We start from the raw sequence: 12,225 nt of genomic DNA on the forward strand, positions 1-12,225 counted from the left end.
ATTATCTCACAAGGAATAAAATCTTTCCATCACATTGGAAAATCTTAATGGTCATGCTTAATGCTTGATATGTTCTCTCTTAAGAAGAGAAATTTGTCTGATTACTCCAACAAAGAACTGTCTTAGTTCCAAAGAATTTACTTCACAACTATATCCTATCCTTCTCAAACGCTACAATTTTTCTTTCTCTGTGGAGATATATCCAGTCTATGGAAACAACAAAGTGATTAATGCTCAAGGAAGCAGACTCTATGATCTATTAATTATTTATTTACAACTACTGAAAGGCTGTAAAAACATAAGCCACCATCTTCTTCATCATCAAAAACATTATAAGCCACCATCTTCCTCATCATGAAAAGCTCAACCTCTTTAGTGACAACCAATATAACTCTCTCACTTTGAGGGTGTCCTTGAGAAACTTTATGAAAGCAAAATATTTAGCTTTATCTATCAGAAGAACCTCATAGTTGTCTGCCAATGAACTTGCTCAGTCTATAATCACTTGATCAGATGTTTTGCGTATTAGATTGATCAACATATACCAACAGAGATCTTTCTGATCTTGCTATTTTTAATCCAACACATTCCTACGCAGATGATTCCTTTTCAATCCTTCTTAACTTTCTGTACACTAACCTCAGCTTTATGCAACCAAAACTCTCATACCACTTTTATATGTCTTCCATTAATATACAGGCCTTGAAATAAGTATTATATGGGAGATATGACAAGCAATCCACCTTTAAAAGCACCTATATACAATCATTAAAATATCTAAAATAAACAGGCTTGTGCTACACTTTCCCTATTCATGAAAATCACTTCTTAGAAACTGTTGATTTCTGCAAATGCTAGACCTCAAATCCCTAACAAAATGTTATAGATGTAAAAATACATCAACACTTGTTAAGCTGTTCTAAAGCCCGGTGAGAACTAACATTAGAATACTGAAATGGTACTATGCTATAAACAGAAACATCCAAAACAATATTGTTCCTCCAAAATGCCACTCAGTCCATTAAAATAAACCCACTCACCATCACACTACAACCACTAGTTCAGAGATATACTATTTCTTTGTTCTCTCCTCTACCTCAACACACTACCACAGACACACTGTTTTTTTTTTTTGTTGACCCTTTTCTACTTCAACATACACCAATCTCTAATCCAGAGACACATTACTTTTTCAATCTGTCCTTTTTACTTCTCTTATAATGCCTTCTGCTCCTCTCAGCTAGTAGGTTACATACCTATACTGCCAAGGTCCCCTCAATACACACATCTCACCATTTCTAGTGTGCCTGAAAGGCAAAGCACACACTAAGCACATTCCCAATCATTTATTCTCAGAACTGTAAACCAATAACATCTTTTCCTGTCCACATTGATCTCACTAGGCTGGAAGTGTCTTCCACTTCTACATTTGAATAAAAAAACATAAATATACAGACAAATCAAAGCTGACATGCAAAAAATAAAGACCAAAGTGGCACTTACCGACCCAATTCTTCATAAATAATATATTTACTGAGGACACCACCTATGATTCTATCAGTGTCGAGTGATTTATCTTCCTCATTTGAATCATCTAAAATAAAACAAACACAAGCAATGGATTGCCTGACTATAAAACAAGAGAAAAATGACATTCATAGAAATACCAAACTATGTTAAATGCCATAAACCACACATTCCCTATTGCCATACACATCTGTGTATAGATCAACATTTTCAAACTAATTTTCTTAATGCATAATTGGGGTGGGAAGTGGAGTGAACACAACCTAAGTTTGCAGGGGTTGCACAAAGGCCCAACATTTTTAGTTTTAATTTTTAAAGTAAAAAGTTCCCCCATGTATTAATCATATGTTTAAAAATTGTTTTTAAAAAGTATCAAGTTATACTCAAGTATATAAGTAAGGCTTAACTTCCAAACATATGACCATAATAAGTTGCAGGAATATGTAGAGAGGGAAATATAAAAAGAACAATATTTTAGTTAAACACTTGAAAAATAAAAACTGTCAAATTACTTACATAATTCGTCAGAGCTGGTTTTTTCCTTAACTTCTTCATTAATAAGAATTTCACAATGTTTGCTTGGTTCACTAACACCCAATGCATTTTCAGCAAGGACACGAAATTTGTATTTATTATTTCCTTCAGAATAATTTATTGTTGCCTGACAAGTATTCGTTGACATTGCATACCTCCATATTCCTGTTACCAAGTCACATTTCTCTATAATGTAGCCATTAGCTGAAATTTCAGTGGCTGATTCTAGCTCTGGCCAGCAAATCTCAATTGAATGGCTTGTTACATTTGTAACAGTTGGTTTCCCAGGAGTTTTTGGTTTCCCTGTGTTATCACCATAATAATGAAAATAATTAATATAGTCTATTTTCTTAAACACTAAATATTTGGGATTGAAAAATCAGAAGAAAAATATTCAATTTACTGCAAAAACAAAAGAAAGATTATTTTTGGTTCAAATATATTCTGTTACACTATTGAAATTACATTACCATAGGCATGGCAGTGTGGTTAAGAAACTAACTTTCCAACCACATGGTTTCAGGCTCAGGCCCACAGCATGGCATCACGGGTAAGTGTCTTCTGCTGCAGCCCCACCAATGCCTTGCAAATGAATTTTGTAGGCCAATACATGTTTATGAGAGAAGGAGAAGACCCTCTTCGGTCATGAATGGCCATGGGATAGTACTTTGAAAATTCCCCTCTGAGGCACAAATCTGAGCAAGGTTGTTTATGGAAGACCAGCAGTCACCCATGCATACCAGCCTCCCCTCTTCCCACTACCGATGTTATCCAAGGGAAAGGCAAAGACCAATATAGCTTGGCACCAGTGATATCGCAACTCATTTCTACAGCTAAATGAACTGGAGTAACGTGAAATAAAGTGTCTTGCTCAAGAACACAATACACAACCCAGACGGGGAATTGAACTCACTACCTCATGATTGTGAGCCTGACATTTTAACCACTGAGCCATGCAACTTCACTATACATATATATATATATATATATATATATATATATATATATATATATATATACAAATGCACAAATGCGCGCATGCGCGCACACACACACACACACACACACACACACACACACACACACACACACATGTATATATATATATATATATATATATATATATATATATATATATATATATTAAAAAGCTTTTTGTGCATTAAAGCTTATGGGAGGCCCAACTTCATATAAAGGACTTGGGGCAATTTTTTTTCTTGGTAATTAAAATATTTCAATGATAATTACCAGACTTGAAAAATCAATACCAGGGGCAATTTTTTCAACTAAACTCTTTAAGGTAGTGCCCCAGCATAATGGAAAACAAGCAAAAGGTAACAAATACAGAAGCTGTTGATATTTTGGTGAAATTCTGGTTTAAGCACCCCATATAACCACTCATAAATGATATAAGATAATAAATTTGAAACAAGAAAAAGCAACAATCCCACTGATGGAATGCAAAACATATCTACAACTTGACAAACGACTAGGTTACTCTCAGCAGACTCTTTTACTCTTTTACTCGTTTCAGTCATTTGACTGTGGCCATGCTGGAGCACCGCCTTTAGTCGAGAAAATCGACCCCAGGACTTATTCTTTGGAAGCCTAATACTTATTCTATCGGTCTCTTTTGCCGAACCGCTAAGTTACGGGGACGTAAACACACCAGCATCGGTTGTCAAGAGATGTTGGGGGGACAAACACAGACACACACACACATATACATATATATGCATATATACGACGGACTTCTTTCAGTTTCCATCTACCAAATCCACTCACAAGGCTTTGGTCAGCCCGTGGCTATAGTAGAAGACACTTGCCCAAGATGCCACCCAGTGGGACTGAAGTTAGAACCATGTGGTTGGTAAGCAAGCTACTTACCACACAGCCACTCCTACGCTCTTTTCTATTTACTATCATGAGTAAATTAAACTTACCAATAATTGTGATAGGAATATCAACAGAATCATTTCCATGAAGATTGTTGACATGTAAATGATAAACTCCGGCATCAGCTTTCGAAACTTTTTGTACCACAAGAGTTGTATATTTTTCTAAATTTCTAACACAAGCATGCCGATTGTTCTTGATTGTTTTGCCGTCTTTAGACCAAAGAATAACAGGCCGAGGTTTACCGAAGAATTGGATGTTAATTTTCATTGTGTCTCCTTCAAAATATCTTAGTCCTTTCTTGTAATAATCAGAGAGTTTGACTTTGGCAGGGGCTGTAAAATAGAGTTGATATTTTTGAAAACAAAAGGAAGAGAAAAACAAAAAATTTCGTTATTAACTAATGTTTCATAATTATAGTAAATAATTACATAAGGACTTTTGATTTCAATGAATATCAGTTAAAGACACACACACACATACACACACACACACGTAAACACATGCATGCATGCACACACACACATGCATATATATGCATACTATATAAGCAACTTATGATAAATATTCTATACTTTTTATGTTGTACATTTGAATTCCATTCTTCCTATTTTATTATTCACAGAGGCATAAAATCATAGCACTGGCTACATGATGAGTTGTTGTGCAGTTAGTGATTTCAACAAATAAATATCTTGCTGAGATGAAATAAAATTGTACTGTCTAGTTCAATATTATGTGTACATGTACATATATGATGTGTGTGTATATGTGTATATGTATATAAGTGTATAGGTATATATGCATGTATATATTAAACATAACCATCACTTGCAAACAAGTATAATTCGATAAAATATACCAAGCTACCTTTGCTAATTGTTTTTGGTGCATTATAATCGCAAATGGGCATAAATACTTTTTTGGCCCTTCCAACCCTTGACCTAGCAAAGCATAACTTTTAAAATAAGGCTATTTCATAAAGTTTGCAACTTTACTTTGGTAAATGTAAAAGAAAAGAAAAAATTTACATTAAAAAAAATGTTATTAATAAACTCCTCTTACCATAAACATCTAATTTTCCTTTGTTACAAGCAGATCCCACTTTGTTCTTTGCTCGGCATTCTATATCTCCAGAATCATCAAAATCCACATTGTTTATGGTCAACAATTGTTCATTTCCAACTGTGTCAATCTTATGTTTACACCCATTGAAGATTTGACAACAGTTCTTGTACCTTTAGAGAAGAAAGAGTGGACTTATTTTAAATCCTGACAAGCATCACGTAGAGAAATTTGCATATTTATATATAGATATATACACTGGCATCTTTCACATTATGGAATTCTGCATTCTTCAAAATCTTAATGAAAGGCAGAATTCTATTGCATAGAGTTTGTTTTCTTATTGGTTTCCATGTTATCAGCTGAGATGCAAGCTAACAGAATTTTTTATGGAAAAAATTACAACCAAGTTTCTATCTCAATATTGCAATGCTGGGAAAGAGATCTTCAACATCTGCATATACAAAAGAAAATGTGTACTCAGGCACTGACACTCTCCTCGTGTACCCTATCATTCTCTAGTATGTTCTTTGCTCAGCATACTCCATGGACCAACTTTATATGTCATTATACATAATAGATTTAATTTCTTCTCACTTTTTCTCACTAATATTTGCCCTCAACCTTTCTGGAATTTCCAGTATTTTTCATTAATTTTCACCCATTCTCTTCTTTCTTCTTCCCTCTTACATCTTGTCTCTGTCTTTCTTCCTTCTCACACTTTCTCCCTTTCCTGTCACCACTTTAACATTTAATGTGTGTGTGTGTGTGGATATTTATGAATTCTCCAGGGAAACATAATAATAAAGTGATAAAGGAGAAAGCTCTCTCTCAAGCAACAATAGATTTTCGTCAATCATACTGATCCTAGAACAAATTTCAATGTACCATTTATCAGCCTTTATTGGAGGATTGGTTAAGTTTTACTCCCACCCCTTTTGTCTACAAGAACTTAATACATCAATTTACATTGAAAAAAAAAACACTAGTTCTCACACAAGCACACATATATGTAACACTTTCCAACTATCAGAGTTTTCCTTTATTAGGAATGATCTATCAATGTTTGAAAGTATAGTTGCATAGTTATATACTATACCAGTAACACTTCCAGTTGAACATTTCTTTTATAGTTGGTGATGTTCTACTGTTTCTGTAGTATCATGTCTCAGAGAAACATATGTCAGTGACATTTTCATGCAGTTGCTTTAGATTATGAATACAAACAGGTAAACATATTTATGCATATGCAACAGTTTCAGATTTAATTCTTAGTATTAAGAATAAAAGCTTGCTATACTTCAGCTTTTCAAAAAAGAAGGAAAGATTTATATGAGTCAGAGAAATCTTACCATGTTATATTTGGAGTAGGAATACCAACCACTTCACAAGAAAACTCAGCTGATTTTCCCCATTCCACACAAATGTCTTGGATTTCCTCCTTGAAATAAGGTGGCTCATTGACTGGAATATAAGGATATTTCTATGACGATGATATCATTTGCAGAATATAGAAACACACACTCATAAACACTGTAATAAAAATTGTTCCAGTAGTATCAAATTTTAAAGATAAATCAATATACTGTAACATACCTTCTTTTATCTTGAAAAGTATCAAAGGTGTTGATGGTGAAGGGTCACTTAATCCTATAGAATTAATAGCCCTTACTCGAAAGCGATAGGTTGAGTTCTCTTGCAAGTTCTCAATGATATATTTGGTATCTGTCACTGGAACTTCATTTACTATTGTCCAGAAGTTGCCTGCCCTTTCAGTTTTCTCTATTTGATAACCAATGATCGAAAATCCACCATCATCCAATGGAACATCCCAGAACATTTTAATTGAGCTTTCTCCAAACCTAATTACTTCAGGGCATTTTGAAGGAGCAAGTGGAACTCCTGTTGGGTAAAAAACACATTACATTGATAAATAAATGTAATCCATGCAATCTTATTGCATAAATCAACTCGAAGTTCAAATTTCCCATGTGTTCTTTGAGGGAGATAAAAGATCATGAATGTATTTATATATGTGCATATACATAATACACGCATACAAATATATATATATATATATATATATATATATGTGTGTGTGTGTGTGTGTATGCACTTATGTGTGTATGTACATGTATGTGTGTATGTGTGTGTATATATATATGTATGTATGTATACAGAAAAAGAGATAGTGAGATTGGGAGAGAGAGAGAGAGAGAGAGAGAGAGAGAGATGTGGCAGGCGTGTATGTGCATGTACCCTGAAAAAAAATAACGATTAAGGTTAAGCTAAGATAACACAAGGAGTTTCTTCCAGGAAATATTATTAGAATGTATATGGTTCTACTGTTTGGTTTAATGTGTTAAGAAGATAAATTTTTCTATTTAAGAATGTGTTTTAATTAAATAAATATGCAAACAACATTTGACAGGTAAAGTTTAAAAAAACCAACAATATACCAAATTTTGTGCAGGATAGTGATTTAATGGAGTAGTAAAATTTACATTAAAGTAACATGCTTTTAGATCATTAGCAGAATGATGTTCATGAGAAAAATAATAATAATTATTATTATTATCAAAAAATGACTAACACATCGTAAAGAGATGCAAATCAAGAATATTTTAAAGGAAAAATGTAATTCATGCTTCAAGTTTAAAAAAAAAAAATGGAATTTTCAAAAGGATAAGCTGAATAAATATTCAAAAACTGACAAAACAGAAACATGCTGAACATATTTTAAAACTCAATATATTGAAAAAAGCATTAAAAAATCTAGATATTTTATGTATATAGTTGACTTACATGGAAATACTGCATTGAATAAAAAAGATATGTAAAAAAAAGTATATCATAGTCTTGTATGTATAGCCACTGAGAATGCAAGCAAAAGATGCATACATAAAAACAAACAAGTTTACATACATACTTAAACCCTTTGTTTTCTATCTGGTTGCCAGCCATGGGACATCTGTACAAAGTAAATGTGAATCATTCATTCAAGCCTCCAGTCTCACATAGCTCTTCTATACTATATATAAAACAGAGATGTGTGTGTAATCGCTTTTCACGTGAAATCGACTTCACCAAATGCTTCCATACTTGTAATGCATGAATAATTTGACCTCGGATAAATCTTAGGCTCTTCATTTGATTTTTTTAATTAAAAATAAATAATATTGCTTTATATTTAAGATTCACTTCTTTAAAAAGGTTCCTCAATGTCAACTTCCGGTATTGACGTAACAACGGCAAAAAGCTTCACTCTCTATTTTGTGTGTGAGTGTGTATGAGAGAGAGAGAGAGAGAGTAAATACTACATACACACCGCTCTCTCACTCTGTCTCGCACACATACACACGCACACACACACACACCTTGACTCACTCACACTCTGTCTCTTACAAACACACACATACATAAATGTATACAAACATATTTACAGACACACGTGTGTATGCGCGTGCGTGCGTGTTTGTAAGAGACAGAGTGTGAGTGAATCAAGGGCTGTGTTGTCATATGCATACACCCAAAGATGTATGTATATTTATGCATGTACGTATACTTGACAACAAACCTCTCTCTCTCAATCACACTCTGTCTCTTACAAACACACACATATATAAATGTATACAAACATATTTACAAAGACATACGTGTGTATGCGCGCGCGCGTGCTCCGGTATTGACGTAACAACGGCAAAAAGCTTCACTCTCTATTTTGTGTGTTCGTGTGTATGTGAGAGAGAGAGTAAATACTACATACACACCGCTCTCTCACTCTGTCTCACACACATACACACGCACACACACACACCCCTTGACTCACTCACACTCTGTCTCTTACAAACACACACATACATAAATGTATACAAACATATTTACAAAGACACACGTGTGTATGAGCCCGCGTGCGTGTTTGTAAGAGACAGAGTGTGAGTGAGTCAAGGGCTGTGTTGTCATATGCATACATCCAAAGATGTATGTATATTTATGCATGTACGTATACATGACAACAAACCTCTCTCTCTCACTCACACTCTGTCTCTTACAAACACACACATATAAATGTATACAAACATATTTACAAAGACACACTTTAAATGCGCGCGCGCGTGCGTGCGTGAGTGAGGGGTTCCACAATCGCCATTTATTTCAATTACTCTTGTGAGGATATTCACGTAAATCATTTTTTTCATTTAATCCCCATTTTAATTTTCGTAAAAGTTTCCAAGTACCAATGAGGCTTTTTGGCACATCTTCAATTTTCCCCATTCATGAGAGGCACCCAGCCATCATTCATCTGAGAGTCCATCTACAGAATGTCCTCTCAAATTTCTATACAGCATATTTTGCCTCTGCTAGTATTCAATATTTTCAGGTCACAATACTTGATATTTGCAATAGTATTTTGAACATAGCCATGAAAGGCTGAAGAATGAAAGGAATTATAAAAGTATAACTGTAAGGGCTATGAAACATTACTAGCTATTTCCAAGTGAAAAATTATGACCACTGTATTTCCAATGATACCATGTGTCACAGTTTCTTGTTAGATTGTCTACCCCATTCCACGCAATTCATTTATTGTAAATCATATTGTTATACAAAAGTGACTTGTCAGGTTTTTCATTACCAGGACCTTTCAGAAAATTGGTTTATTGTCTTCTATGTGTTTTTTTTCATTTGTTTTTTTTTTCTAAAGACACATTATGCCTTTGATATTTAAAAGGTATATTGTTTAAAAAGAGGCTTAATTGTTTAAGCTTTATTTTCATGTGCATAGTAAAATAAATTTATGTATCTGGTAAGGAAAAGTCCAGAAATGAAACATCCAATCTTAAGAATAATGAATGTATGAAGCAGAAGGAACACCTTTAGTTGCAACTGAAAAGAATTCAATCTTTACCTAAATATTTAAGCAAAATTAGCTGTCTAGTGATAAGACTCAATGGTCATATATACCTTGAAATTTATGAATAAGCATTCAAATGATTAGGCTTACAGAATAGGGATTTTTCAGCAACTGGTTAGAGTTCTCTTTGGGGAAGATTTGTATCAAATTTCTTTGATATAATTGCCAATAAATAAAAGGCAGGAAAAGTGATCATTGAGTCAAAGTTTGAAATGTTTTTCTATTTGAATATCTAAATATTTGATGATTGCTCTGCTGAAAATTTTCAGTAACAGTAAGTGAAATAAAATCAATTTTGCATACTCACTCACTTGCTTACATTCCATGCCCAAGTGCTGTAAATATGTGTGTGATGTAATGTGATATGTATGCATGCATGCATGTATGTATGTATGTATGTATGCATGCATGTGGGCATGTATGTATCCTCATTATCATACTCATTTAATGTCTGCCTTCCATGGTGGTATGTTGTGTGTGTGTGTGTGTATGTATGTATGTATGTATGTATGTATTATAAGGATATCATTAGTATGAATGACACAAAAATTATTCATATATTCATAAATGATGAACAGAAAAATTTTCATATTTAACATTATAATTTATAGTTATAAAGATGTGTTAAATACTTGTAAAACCAAACATGATATTTATTCAAAATGTTTTCAAAATATAACATTCAATGTTAGTTCAAAATAAAGAAAACTAATAATAAGTTTAAAATGAACCAGTTCTAGTGTAATTCAGTTATCAATAGCATCACCATAACATGCAAAGTTACCAAGGCTCTGAAATGAAAAATTTAAAACAGATAAACTGGTTTATAAAGACAACATACATAAGGTATTTGTTAAAATGCAAGTCTACATATAAATTTTGTTAATTATTCTGTAAAATATTGATTGCTTTTAATTGGTTCGAAATAAAAATTATTCACTTTATAAATAGATTAAAGTTACTGGAAAATACTATTTAATGAAGAAGGTTTTTTATATCAAATATATGCGTAAAACTACAGAGAAATATATTTATATATATTTATGCGTGTGTGTGTATGTATGATTATATGTGTGCATGTGTGTGTGTGTGCATTTATATTTCTTTTATCAAGAATGTTGTCAAAAAACTAGAACCCAATAAATACAGTATTAATTCCACTTTTCAAGAGACAATGTTTTGACTGGATTACATAAAAAGTTAATATTCTGTATATTTAAAGAAATTACTAATTACTCTCTGATATTTTCACCTGAAGAGAAGACACTGACGAGTGCCATTTATATAAGGAAAATACCTACTTACTCGTGCGAAATTTAATGTGTATGGGTGAGGTGAGAGTACAAGGTTCACTGGTACCATACTGATTCGATGCTGATACTCGAACTAAAAGTATATCATCATCAGATAAATTCTTCAGCTGATAGTGAAGCATATAAGGAGGCAATCGAGCTTCCTTTTTCCAGAATTTTCTTTCTATATGCTTAATTTCTAGAAGATAGCTGGTCACTGAAGCATTCCTTGGTTCTTTCCATGATAGAGTCACAGTGTCATAGTTCACATCATCAACAACAATATTTCCAGGAGGTGATGGAGGTTCTAAAAGGAATACATATATTATACATTACTTTTAACAGTGAAAATACAAAACAAAATAATTAAATCTTTTAGATTATGAAATATCTTACCTTTAATGTCAAAAGGAAGTTTCCTGCAGCTTTTCCAAAATAATTTTTTTTACCCAAAATGTTTACCATTACTATGGAATGCTTTTAAATTTAAAGCTATTTCATATATTAATACATTTATATATTATTTATCAGAATAGTTATTTGAATTAGTAAATAACATTTCCTCTCAATTTGTCTTTAACAAAACTTAAAACATATCAAATTTAATAACAAAACAAAATAATAAGATTTATAGCCATCACATTATAAATGAAAGCAATCCTTTTAGATACAAAAATAAAAGAAAGAAAATATTTATCAAAAGGTTACCATGTACCATTTTCCAAGAAATCAAAAGCATTTGGGGGAAGCCTGCTGGAGCCTAGCAGCAGGTATAAAAAGGGGAATTTGACATGACAATCAGTCGGACGCTGACACTCTTTGATGCTGCATCGAAGAGGCCAGGGAATAGAAGAAAGAAGACATGCACCCAACACCAGAGCTGAAGACACCTCCGAAAGGGGGGGGGGGCCACGTCAAAACGGTAGAGGAGTAGGGGCCGAAACCGGACGTGGTTCCTCCTGATAATGTCTTGAGCTAACTGGATCCTATAAAGGA

At 33.2% G+C, this 12,225-nt stretch overlaps 1 protein-coding gene across 1 annotated transcript in view; it reads right to left on the bottom strand.

Moving 5' to 3' along the window:
- The window catches only part of LOC128247092 (uncharacterized), a 201,772-nt gene extending 190,235 nt beyond the window's left edge, over window positions 1–11,537 (bottom strand). Inside the window, exons 1-7 of the mRNA XM_089338070.1 lie at window positions 11,243–11,537; window positions 6,619–6,924; window positions 6,375–6,486; window positions 5,023–5,195; window positions 4,005–4,292; window positions 2,044–2,364; window positions 1,504–1,594 (exon numbers count right to left, since the gene is read on the bottom strand). Coding sequence (XP_089194196.1) covers window positions 1,504–1,594; window positions 2,044–2,364; window positions 4,005–4,292; window positions 5,023–5,195; window positions 6,375–6,486; window positions 6,619–6,924; window positions 11,243–11,372 — 1,421 coding nt within the window. The 5' untranslated portion in view covers window positions 11,373–11,537. The remainder of the gene's footprint in view (window positions 1–1,503; window positions 1,595–2,043; window positions 2,365–4,004; window positions 4,293–5,022; window positions 5,196–6,374; window positions 6,487–6,618; window positions 6,925–11,242) is intronic.
- Between the last annotated feature and the right edge of the window lie 688 nt (window positions 11,538–12,225).

The sequence above is a fragment of the Octopus bimaculoides genome, chromosome 2 (assembly GCF_046866305.1).
Source record: "Octopus bimaculoides isolate indiv1 chromosome 2, ASM4686630v1, whole genome shotgun sequence".
NCBI classification, from domain to species: Eukaryota; Metazoa; Mollusca; class Cephalopoda; order Octopoda; family Octopodidae; genus Octopus; species Octopus bimaculoides.